Here is a 13251-nt window from a genome sequence, read left to right on the forward strand (position 1 = left end):
AGTAAAGGACTAATTAGTAAAGGACTAATTAGGAGTCAATTCAGATTTCTAGCCTAAGCTAATAGTGGTACCACTGACTGAAATGGGTAAAGCAGGGAAGAACAGTTTTGAAGGAAAGGAAGAGACAACAGGGTTTCAATTTTGGACATGCTAAGTCTGGGATGCTCATTAGGCATCCAAATGGAAAGGTCATAGATGCCACAGACTACCAAATCTAGAGCATAAGGGATAGACTGAATGAGGGCTAGAACTACACATTTAAGAATCATCAGCAAATAGTTACCATTTAAAGCCTTTGGGCTAAAGTAGGTCACTGAGAGAAAATGACAAGGGAGAGGAGGGGGTTGAGGGTAGTCAACATGATAAACAGGCTTCCCTCTACTAGTCTCCACCCTTATTAACAAATCCATTAAAGTATTTTTCAATGACAGCATAGTATTTTCATCAAAAACATCATGGCTGCTTGGCTGGTGTGGCTCAGGGATTGAGCGTTGACCTATGAACCTGGAGGTCACAGTTCAATTTCCAGTTGGGGCACATGCCCAGGTTGCACGCACAATCCCCAGTGGGGAATGTGCAAGAGGCAGCCCATCAATAGTTTTCTCTCATCATTGATGTTTCTCTCCCTCTCCCTCCTCTCTGAAATCAATAAAAAATGTTTTTTAAAACAAAACAAAACATCATGACCAATTTCTATACCCCAATATACTGTATATGTATTACAGATTTTAACATTCACATTTGACCATATTTACAATATTCAGAGCATAACTTCCAATACAAAAATATCTCTGAAGGCGCCCCTAAGAGAAATAAGTGGTAGATACTAACCCCAAACCTCCTTGTTTATGGAGAGATAAACAAGAGAAAAGAAATGAGAACTTAAAGAATAGGGGATAAAATAATCTTCTATTTTGATAGTAACAGAAATAACCTCACAAAACACAATTACAGTACTTTCAAAATAAACCATACCAAATAATAAATATTTTAAGGTTATAATATCCATTACACTCTTTTTCTTAGAGTTGTAACTACAAAGTTTGGAATACACAAGTGAGAATGCACTGTAAATGGTATGAAAACACAACTCTTAATTTAAGGAATTTTAACAACTCTTCATCTTCCTGCTGTTTCTGGTTTCTATGGAAATGGACAGAGGTAACTGGTGAGAAAATAAGGACAAGGCACTTAAAACACCTTCTATTCAGAGGAGTGATAAACAGCTGGCAGTCAGGGGAAGTACCAGTAGTATACTGAAGTCAATTTATGCTTCTAGAACTAAGTTTAGATTAGGGTAGACACAATCTTTTTAACACTAATTTCCCACTCCACCTGCCTTCCTGCAACAAAACAAGGTTCAATCTTGGTTTAATCCAGAGGGGAAAAAACCCCACTAAATTATTTCAGAGAGAACCAAGATGGCGGCATAGGTTAACGCCGGAGTTTGCTGCCTTGAACAACTACTTCAAAAGTGAAACTAAAAAACAGAACGGACATCACCCAGAACCACAGGAACGCTGGCTGAGTGGAAGTCCTACAACTAGGAGGAAAGAGAAACGCATACGGACACTCAGAGGAGGCGCAGTGCTGAAGTCAAGTTCTGAGGTGCAGAGTGCGCGGAGCGGGCTGGCGGCCGAGGGCGCGGTTGGCGTTTTCAATCCGTTTTCAATCGGGAGGGAGTCGCAGACTCTGAGCTCCAGATACAGGCGAGTCTTTAGGGACCCAGACTCAAACGGGAGAAGCGGGACTGTCTGGCTTCAATCAGAGCGAGTGCAGCTCTCTCTCAGAGCTTTGCAGCGGGTGCTGGGACTCGGAGAGGCAGAGCCCCTGGGGACAGGACTGAGAGCCGCCATAACTGCTCTCTCCGGCACACCCTGTTGATCCTGTGCGACCCGCCCCACCCAAGCCCTGCACAGAGGCATTTGCCGGATAGCCTCAGGCAAACGCCAGATTAGCACCTCCCTAGAGTACAGAAGTTCTCTTACTGCAGACACAGCTGACTCTCACAGCCACTTGGCCTGGAGGTCAAACCCTCCCTGGTATTAGCTACAACAATCAAGGTTTAACTATATGACTGTGCACAAAGACCACTAGGGGGTGCACCAAGGAAGCATAACAAAATGTGGAGACAAAGAAACAGGACAAAATTGTCAATGGAAGATATAGAGTTCAGAACCACACTTTTAAGGTCTCTCAAGAACTGTTTAGAAGCCGCCGATAAACTTAATGAGATCTACAAGAAAACTAATGAGACCCTTGATCTTATATTGGGGAACCAACTAGAAATTAAGCATACACGGACTGAAATAACGAATATTATACAGACTCCCGACAGCAGACCAGAGGAGAGCAAGAATCAAGTCAATGATTTGAAATGTGAGGAAGCAAAAAACACCCAACCGGAAAAGCAAAATGAAAAAAGAATCCAAAAATGCGAGGATAGTGTAAGGAGCCTCTGGGACAGCTTCAAGCATACCAACATCAGAATTATAGGGGTGCCAGAAGATGAGAGAGAGCAAGATATTGAAAACCTATTTGAAGAAATACTGACAGAAAACTTCCCCCACCTGGTGAAAGAAATGGACTTAGAGGTCCAAGAAGCGCGGAGAGCCCCAAACAAAAGGAATCCAAAGAGGACCACACCAAGACACATCATAATTAAAATGCCAAGAGCAAAAGATAAAGAGAGAATCTTAAAAACAGCAAGAGAAAGAAACTCAGTTACCTACAAGGGAGTACCCATACGACTGTCAGCTGATTTCTCAACAGAAACTTTGCAGGCCAGAAGGGAGTGGCAAGAAATATTCAAAGTGATGAATACCAAGAACCTACAACCAAGATTACTTTATCCAGCAAAGCTATCATTCAGAATTGAAGGTCAGATAAAGAGCTTCACAGATAAGGAAAAGCTAAAGGAGTTCATCACCACCAAACCAGGATTATATGAAATGCTGAAAGGTATCCTTTAAGAAGAGGAAGAGGAAGAAAAAGGTAAAGATACAAATTATGAACAACAAATATGCATCTATCAACAAGTGAATCTAAGAATCAAGTGAATAAATAATCTGATGAACAGAATGAACTGGTGATTATAATAGAATCAGGGACATAGAAAGGGAATGGACTGACTATTCTTGGGGGGGAAAGGGGTGTGGGAGATGCGGGAAGAGACTGGACAAAAATCGTGCACCTATGGATGAGGACAGTGGGTGGGGAGTGAGGGCGGAGGGTGGGGCGGGAACTGGGAGGAGGGGAGTTATGGGGGGGGAAAAAAGAGGAACAAATGTAATAATCTGAACAATAAAGATTTAATTAAAAAAACACAAAAAAACAAAAAAAATAAAAAATAAATTATTTCAGAAACTAGTTTTCCTATTATTTAACTATACAACTTATATACCAAATTATTTCACCAGCATCATTTACATAGTACTAAGTTAATCACACTCTCTTTAATAGGAACTTAATTCCCTAGGTGAAAAACCATCTATACTATGTTTTGAAATAGAATATATTCTTTATAGGGCTAATTAATAATTAAAAACTGAAGTCTAGGTAAATGGTACCCAATAAAACCAAATACAACTTAGTATCCTTACAAAAAGTAGAGCAACTACAAAATCAAATAAACGCCACATACTAACTTCAACTTCTAATTCAGAAGCCAAAGATAACTATGTTGGTAAAGTTCCTACGTCTGTGTTTCTTCACCAGTGTCATCACTGGTAGTCTACACGTAGGTGTAATAGAGCCCATCAACCCCACAATTTCTACTAAAAACAACAAAGTAAACCAGTTACTATGGGAATAAAAAACACATTCCATGCATGAAACGTAGAGGACAAGAAGGTCACCATATCTTCAACCCAGAAGATACAAAACATAGGCAAAAGAACAGGATCATTTTGCACAAATGAGTACACCCATTATTAATTTTCACTTATTCTAAGTAAGTGCAAATGGCCAGCAGGATATAAAGACTTTATTATTATATCCTAAGTTTTAAATCACAAAATCAAATCTGATGTAACAGTTGACTTGAAAACATATTTTAGTGTCTAAAAGTTTGTTAATAATCTTAGAAATGTTTAAGAACCAGAATAATTTAATTATTCTTACCTTTGCAGACACTCAAAATCATACCGCCTGAATTTTGCACTTCATCAAATTTGGCAAATATCATTTCTAATCTGGGAATAAAGAATACATTTTGTTTGTTTTACATACACTTTAATGAGGAACAATTCCTTTCACCATCTCCCTGAGAAAAAAACAATTCCAGGGATTTAGTTAGGTCTATACAACTCTCTTTTACAATGAACTCACTTACTGAAAAAAAAGACAAAACCCATCTCTCTTCAGTTGACAGAACCAGCCAAATACAGATAGCACTCTCCACACTTATAGGCATATTTGTGAAATGGTAACTTTACTTTAACACAAAGCAGTTTCCCATGTTTCATCATAAAATTATTTCTCGAACCCGTCAAAAATACTTCAGTTCCAACTTTATAATGAATCCACTCAGTCACCAATACACCCTTAAAAAGTACATAGAACCATGTTAAGGAAACATAAAACCAGAGAAATCAAACTGGGCCCATATAAAACAAGGAACTTAACAGATAAATGCTGTTTGTGTTCTGACTGCTCCACTGAGCAGAATATGACCACTATGAAAAAAATAATCTAATTTTCAAACAATTACAATATTCAGGATATTACACAGAATTTAGTATATTTAATTGACTATATTGAATTCTTGCGAATAAATGCTAGATGAAAGAGGGCAATAGTTAGTGGAACAATCATCTGAAGAAATGGGTAAAGCAAAATTCATTCATATCAGAAATGTGTCCAGTATTTTGAAGACTCAAAATACTACCTATAAAGAATGAGGTCATGTGCTAAAGAGTAGAGAACACACTGCGTGGTTGAAAAACCCAACTGTACACGCCTTGTACCCATGTAGTCCTGCCCATCCTGCAGCACCTAGTTAGAGAAACATCATAGAGAAGACTGACACAAGCGTAACACAGAGGAAAGAACTATGAACTGAGAGTCAGGAAGCCTTCAGGTTCTCCCCAACTAGCTGTCACTACTCTGGGTCTCAGAGTCTTCATCTGCCAAGTGGCTAGCCACTTAGGAGAGAAGCCACAGGTAAGAGTACGATTAATAAGTTGCTGGTGTATTTCAGTAAGGACATTAAAGTATAAGCCATCCACATATGATAAAATCCCTATGAGGCTAAAATTACTAATATAACTTAAGAAGAAAGGAATATTGTAGGCCAATTTTATTTTGAGCATAACGCAAAAATCCTAAGCACATATGTGGACACTTAATTTATAACAAAACAAACATTGAAGAAAAATGTTTTTAATAAGTGGTACTGGGTCAAGTGGATATCCATAGGGGGAAAAAATGTATCTGAACCTCTATCTCACACCATTAAAAAAATATCCCATGTGTACAATAAACCTAACTATAAATAAAACTTCAAAACAATTACACAGAGAATGTCTTCACGACAGAGAAGGCAAAGATTTTTTTAAACCAGACACAAAACGTGTTTAATCATAAAGGAAATGACTAAGAACTACATTAAAATTAAGACCTATTCACACCAAGAGACATCAAGAAACTAAACTGGCAAGTGACAGGGTAGGAGAATATATCTGAAACATATATATAGCTAACAATGGGCTTATATCTAGAATGTATTTTAAAAAGTCCTACCAATCAATTTTTTAAAATGATAGAGCACCCATGCCGGGCCTGCGTGGTTCAGGGACCGAGCATCAACCTATGAACCAGGAGGTCAGGGTTTGATTCCCAGTCAGGACACATGCCAGGGTTGCAGGCTCGATCCCCAATAGGGGGCGTGCAGGAGGCAGTCAATCAAAGATTCTCTCTCATCCTTGATTTTTTTATCTCTCTCTCCCTTCTCTGAAATCAACAAAATATATTAAAAAATAATAAAATAAAATGACAGACCACCCAATTTTTTAAAATGGGCAAGAGACCTGAAAACACACTTTACAGGAACATACCTAAATAACTGATAAATTTGAAATGGTGCTCTTCTTTATTAGTAATCAGAAAAGTGCAGATTAGAACCATATGAGGATATATGAACCAGAAACCTAAATTAATAAGAGTAACAAGTATCAGTGAAAATGTAGAATGGCAACTTGCAAATAGTGCTAGTAAGAATATAAATAGGTACAACCACCCTGGAAAACTGTCAATATCAACTAAAGGTAAATATACCCTATTAGAGGCCCGATGCACGAAATTCATGCAAGGGCCGTGGCCCCGGCCCCAGCCACCACCTGCTGCGGCTTTGTCCGGAAGGATATCTGGTCTAATTAGCATATTGCGCTTTTATTATTATAGATGGCCCAGCAATTCCACTCAGATATATTCCAAGAGGTCGAATATATTCATACACCAAAAGAAACGTATAAGAATGCTTTGAACAGAATTATTCATAAAGCTACAAATTAAAAAACAACTCAAAAGTCTATCAACAGTATGGAATAATTAAGTATGGCCTACTCACACAATGGAAAACTATAAGGCAATGAAAATGAACAACTGTAGCTGAACCCAACAATACAAATGTATCTTAAAAACATAATTATTGCCCTGGCCGGTTTGGCTCAGTGGATAGAGAGCATTGGCCTGTGGACTGAAGGGTCCCAGGTTCGATTCTGGTCAAGGGCATGTACCTTGGTTGTGGGCTTGATCCCCCATGTGGGGCATGCAGAGGCAGCCAATCAATGATTCTCTTTCATCACTGATGTTTCTATCTCTCTCCCTCTCCCTTCCTCTCTGAAATCAATAAAAAAAATACATTAAAAAAACCCCTACAAAACCATAATATTAACCGAAAGAAGCCAGATATAAAAAAGTATACACTATATGATTCCATTTATATAAAATTTAAAAACGGGCAAAACTGAACTATGGTAATAGAAGTCAGAATTGTAGTTACTTTTCAGAAGGAGAGAAAAGGGAAGGATTAAAATGGATTTGGGGAGGCTTCTGGAATGTTATAATATTCTTCTTCTTCACTTGCATGACGGATACATGGGTGAATTCACTTTGTGATAATTTACAGAGCTTCATACTTATGATTTATGTACTTTTCTGTATGGATGTCATATTTGCATAAAAATTTAAAATAAAAGAAAAATAATTTCAATAAAAAATTTAAAATACATAATTTATTATATATAATATGTATATAACACATATATACATATATATTTAGGGTGGGGCAAAAGTAGGCTTACAGTTGTGAGTACCCAAAACATAGTTTATTCTTGTATTATTTATTATTGTATTCTTTTCCATGTTAATGACAGTATAACTACTTCTGCTCCACCCCACATACACTCTCACACATAAATATATGTGGTAACATGATTTCTTTCATCCTCTTAAAATAATATAGAATATATTCAAATGAAATTCTTGTTAGCCCTACAAGCAGAAAGCAAATTAGTGAATAAGCAAGCAAAATACTTATTTATTGGACAACCTTATCACCAAAAAATTAGCACTTGAAAAAAATCTTACATAGTAAAAGATAGCCAGATGTAATATTTATGATAATAAAACACACAACCACCTATGAAATAGTTTTGCTCCTCTTAATACCCCCTGCCAAAAAACTAATCAAGTCTCCAGATCCAACTACCAATTTACAGGATATAAAGACAGAAGACCATGTTAAACTGCACCACAGGAAAAGAATTAGCAATATCTAGAATATGGGAAACTTTATAAGATAAACTACTAGACATATTCATAAAATAAAATACAAGGCAAAAAAATAAATAAATAAATGCTGGGTCTACATGAAGATTTAAAAAGACATAAAACATATCAACTAACTGTTGGACTTTATTTGGATACTGATTCAAACAAACTACCAAAAATACATAGGTACTTATGACATTTGAAAAACAACTGGAAATTTGAACCTTGACTGCATATTTGATTTTACAGAATTATTTATAAAGAAATTTAAGGTTTGAAGACAGTATTGTGGTTGTAATTGAAAAAAATATTTTTCCCCCTTAAGAAATATATTAAACTAGAGGCCCCGTTCATGAGATTCGGGCACTGGGGGAGGGGGGGAGTCCCCTCAGCCCCACCTGCACCCTCTCACAGTCTGGGACCCCTTGGGGGATGTCCACCTGGCAGCTTAGGCCTACTCCCTAAGCCAACAGTCAGACATCCCTCTCGCAGTGTGGGACCCCTCGCTCTTTACTTTACTGCCCGCCTGCAGCGGAGGCGGGAGAGGCTCCCACCACCACCGATGCGCTTGCGAGCCATGAGCCTGGCTTCTGGCTGAACGGCGCTCCCTCTGTGGGAGCGTCGCTCAGCCAGAAGCCAGGCTCGCTGCTCCCTAGCGCTGCCTGAGCGGCACCCCCCCTTTTATTATCTATAATAAATAAAGGCATAATATGCTAATTAGACTGGATGTCCTTCCTGATGACCTTTCAGATGAAGCCACGGCGGCAGGGGCCGAGGCAGAGGCAGCTGTGGCAGCGGCAGGGGCCAAGCCCCTTGCACGAATTTCGCACACCGGGTCTCTAACATAGGATAATTACAGAGGAAATGTTATGACGACTTGGATTTACTTCAAAATAATACAGTACAAAAGTAAGTAGGTAAGGGTATAACATACAAAACTGGCCACAGTTGTTAACTGCTGAAACTGGGCAGGGGGTACATGAAGTTTCATTGTACTATTCTGTTTAATATGTTTGAAATTTTCCATAATAAAAAGGTAAGCCCTAGCTGGTTTTGCTCAGTGGACAGAGCATTGGCCTTCGGACTGAAGGGTCCTGGGTTCGATTCCACTCAGGGCACATGCCCGGGGTTGTGGGCTCGATCCCCAGTAGGGGGTGTGCAGGAGGCAGCCAATCAATAATTCCCTCTCTTCACTGATGTTTCTCTTTTTCTCTTCCTTTCCCTTCCTCTCTTGAAATCTAAAATTTCATTACAAAAAGAAAATCTAACTGGAATAATGTCTTAAATAAAAATATAAACTCTAAGAAGTAGTATAGAAAAAAAGTATCTTTGAGAGCTTGTTTGGAGGTTCTAGCAGGGGAGCACAGCTACTCGTATACCCTTGACCGAAGACCGGTCCTCTCCTCGGGGGGGAAGGTCGTCCTCTTCGACCGAGCGCGCAGCTTCGGGAGGGACGCACATGGATCGGTGAGGGAGGAGGGGGACACCCGCCTAGCCAGCCAGATCAGCCGAATCAACCCTGGCGATCAATGGGGTGACAGATGTCGCAGCCAGATCGCCCTCACATCCGAAAAAAGTATCTTTGAAAAAAAAAGTTCTGATACACTGGAAGCTCCTCAAGAGGAATGTTGTTAACCTGATTGCTGCTACTCTGCTGATTCAGGATCTTCTTTTTTATTTCACTAGGTTTTAAGGGTAATGATTGATTCTTACATAGTTTTCTGTTAGCCAGTATCTTGTATAGTACCTTTCAAAAGCAGGTACTCAAAAAATAATTAATGAATGGATTACTATTTTTACTAAATCCTTGCTCCAGCCATCTTCCAAATTATGACCATACTGCCTGGTATCAAAAGATAGTTACCTACACCCTGGCTGGGTGGGATCAGTGCATTGGAACCTTGTCCCATACACCAAAAGTTTGTGGGATAGATTCCCAATCAGGCACATACCTGGGTTGTGAGTTCAATCCCCAGCTGGGGAGCATACAGGGCGGGGGGGGGGGGGGGGGGGGTGGTTGTGGCAACCAGTTTCTCTCTCTCTAAATAAGTAAATAACATGTGTGCATATAATGAAACAGTGTGAAAAAGATTACTTTTAAAAAATATATATATTTTTATTGATTTCAGAGAGGAAGGGAGAGGGGGGGAGAGAGAGAGAGAGAAACATCAATGATGAGAAAGAATCATTGACTGGCTGCCTCCTGCACACCCCCTAGTGGGGATTGAGCCCCCAACCCTGGGCATGTGATCTTGACTGGAATCGAACCCGGCGCCCTTTGGTCTGCAAGCTGATGCTCTATCCACTGAGCCAAGTCAGCTACAGCGAAGAACTTTTTAAGTGGTGATAACCTATATATCCTCTTGTATATTTTGAATTTCAAAACATTTCAAAAAACTGGATCCAACTTAACACATAAAATTAGAACTTTTTAAATCAATGGCAAAAATTTAGTAAGACTTACCTAGCAGGGGGAATTCCTCTCTTAGAAAGATCCACTCTTACTTTCTCTCCCACATGTCTATAAATCTCCACTATAGCCAATATTGCAGCATCTCTCACCTGCCAAAGAATTCAGAACTTTAAAAAAAATATGAGATACAATAAAATACTTCACATCAAGGTAACATTACACAGGAAGACAAACTTGAAGCTCCAAGTTGGTTTTAGTATCTCTAAACTCCTAAGAGATTCTGGCTGGTTATTAACAACAACAACAACAATAACAAAACACACGCAAAAGAGGAATGCCAAGAAACCTCTAGAGCAGTGGTTCTCAACCTTCCTAATGCCGCAACCCTTTAATACAGTCCCTCATGTTGTGGTGACCCCCAACCATAAAATTATTTTCGTTGCTACTTCATAACTGTAATTTTGCTACTGTTATGCATTGTAATGTAAATATCTGATATGCAGGATGTATTTTCATTGTTACAAATTGAACACAATTAAAGCATAGTGATTAATCACAAAAACAATATGTAATTATATATGTGTTTTCCGATGGTCTTAGGCCACCCCTGTGAAAGGGTTGTTCGACCCCAAAGGGGTGGTGACCCACAGGTTGGCGACCCACAGGTTGAGAACCGCTGCTCCAGAGAAACCTTGTAAAAGGTTTTACAAAAATCTAAAAAACATGTAAATAAAAGTTATTAAAGTGGCTTTTAAAAAGTCTTCTTTTTGTAATAAGATTGTATAAGCAATACCAATAATGAATACAAATCATTGCCACGGTTAATAAATTTTCCTGCCTTTCAAGAATGTGGCCTGATCCTAGCTAGTTTAGTTTAGTGGTTAGGGTGTCGGCCCGCAGACTGAAGGGCTGTGGGTTCCATTCCATTCAAGGGCATGTAGCCCAGTTGTAGGCTCAATCCCCAGTCCCCTTTAGGCATGTGTGGGAGGCAACCAATTGATATGTCTCTCTCACATTGATGTTTCTCTTCTCCCCCTCCCTTCCACTCTCTCTAAAAATCAATGGAAAAAATATTCTCAGGTGAAGATTAACAACAAAAAAGAATATGGCCTGAGCACAAACAGATATTTATACACCAATGTTCTCAATATCATTATTCAAAATAGCCAAAAAGTGGAAATAACCCACATATCCATACATGAATGAATGGATTTTAAAAAATGGTATATACATACAATGAAATAGTATTGTCTTAAAAAGGAAATTCTTTTTTTTTAAATAATTTTTTTTCTCAACTGAAGACATACTTTTTATTGCTTTTATTTTATTTTATTTTTTAAAATATATTTTATTGATTTTTTACAGAGAGGAAGGGAGAGGGATAGAGAATTATAAACATCGATGAGAGAAACATCGATCAGCTGCCTCCTGCACACCCCGTACTGGGGATGTGCCCACAACCAAGGTACATGCCCTTGACTGGAATCGAACCTGGAACCCTTCAGTCCGCAGGCCGACACTCTATCCAGAGCCAAACCGGTCAGGGCTTAAAAAGGAAATTCTGACACATGCTGCAACATGAATGCACCCTGAAGACATTATACTAAGTAAAATATGCTAGATGCAAAAGTACAAATATTTCATGGTTCCACTTTTATGAAGTTACCTAGAGTAGTCAAATTCCTATGGAGAGAAAGTAAAATATAATTGTGAGGAACTGAGGAGTTGGAGGGGATGCGGAGTTACTGTTTAATGGGAAGACAGTTTCTATTTGGTAAAATGAAAAAGTTCTGGAGATGGATGGTGGTGATGGCTGCACAACAATGAATGTACTTAATGCCAATAAACTGTACAGTTTAAAATGGTTGAAATAGTAAATTTTATGTTGTGTATATTTTACCACAATTAAAAGAGAAAAAATGTGGCCTAAAGACGGGAATTTGGAAGACAGCTAGCTCTAATTTCCCTGCAGAGTTCACTGTCAGAGAGCAAGTGAAGAGACAGAACTTCTTACAAACCTCCAGAGGAGCAGCTAGCTAGGGACTAAAAGCAGGGAAAACCTTATGCAGGGTATTTCCAAATGCACAAGCTGTGCCAAAAAGGTTACAACTAAGATTCAACTCTACTAGAAGGGATGGGATCCAGAACATATCCCTGTATTATGCCTACAGTATATGAAGCTCAGGTAAAAAAATGTCTAACAAGTGATAGACCACTGGCACAAATTCCCTGTTAAGTATGGTTTTGACCAGGGGTCCTCAAACTTTTTAAACAGGGGGCCAGTTCACTGTCCCTCAGACCATTGGAGGGCCGGACTATAGTTTAAAAAAAAACTATGAACAAATTCCTATGCATACTGCACATATCTTATTTTGAAGTAAAAAAACAAAATGGGAACAAATACAATATTTGTATTTGCATGTGGCCCGCGGGCCGTAGTCTGAGGACCCCTGGTTTTGACTGTTGCAAAAAAGTCGTTGTTATGCCACTCAGAAACAAAGGGAACTGACAACCTGCTCTCACAGTTAATACCCAGGACCGCAGAAGGGAATCCAAGTTACTTGTTACTCAATTTTTCAGACTCAAGAGCTATACTTGAGCCCTGGCCAGTGTTGGTCAGTGGGTTGGGGCGTTGTCCCAAGCACCAAAGAGTCAAGGACTCGATCCCTGGTCAGGGCACACCCCATGTTGCAGGTTCAATCCCAGTTCGGGTGCATACAAAAGGCAACTGATGAGTGATTTCCTCTCTCTCTCCCGCTCTCTAGAATCAATGAAAAAATTATCCTGACGTGAAAATTAAAAAAGAAAGAGAAAAAAAAGAATTATGCTTTAAAAGTCCAATCTATCCTTAATACTAGCTAACAACTAACAAACTTAAGCAACTTAAGTGAATATAATATGTTCTTAAAAACTAACTTTGGTGGATTTTAAATTAAAAAAACGAGGGGAAATCTTCACTAACCCCTTTCTACCCTCTCTCTTCTTCTTTTTCTTTTTAAAATAGACTAAGAAGGGGACATCTGTAATACTTCCAATAATAAAGATAAATTTAAAAATAAAAATAT

At 38.8% G+C, this 13251-nt stretch overlaps 1 protein-coding gene across 14 annotated transcripts in view; it reads right to left on the reverse strand.

Annotated features, from left to right (window-relative positions):
• Window positions 1-13251, reverse strand: part of CLASP2 (cytoplasmic linker associated protein 2) — a gene marked incomplete at its 5' end in the record, with an annotated part of 144715 nt that overhangs the window by 120581 nt on the left and 10883 nt on the right. For all 14 annotated transcript variants that reach the window (XM_081106448.1, XM_081106469.1, XM_081106466.1 and 11 more), the window contains 2 exons: window positions 4123-4193; window positions 10238-10335. In XM_081106448.1, coding sequence (XP_080962574.1) covers window positions 4123-4193; window positions 10238-10335 — 169 coding nt within the window. The remainder of the gene's footprint in view (window positions 1-4122; window positions 4194-10237; window positions 10336-13251) is intronic.

This window comes from Myotis nattereri, assembly GCF_964212035.1.
Source record: "Myotis nattereri genome assembly, chromosome: 14".
NCBI lineage: Eukaryota > Metazoa > Chordata > Mammalia > Chiroptera > Vespertilionidae > Myotis > Myotis nattereri.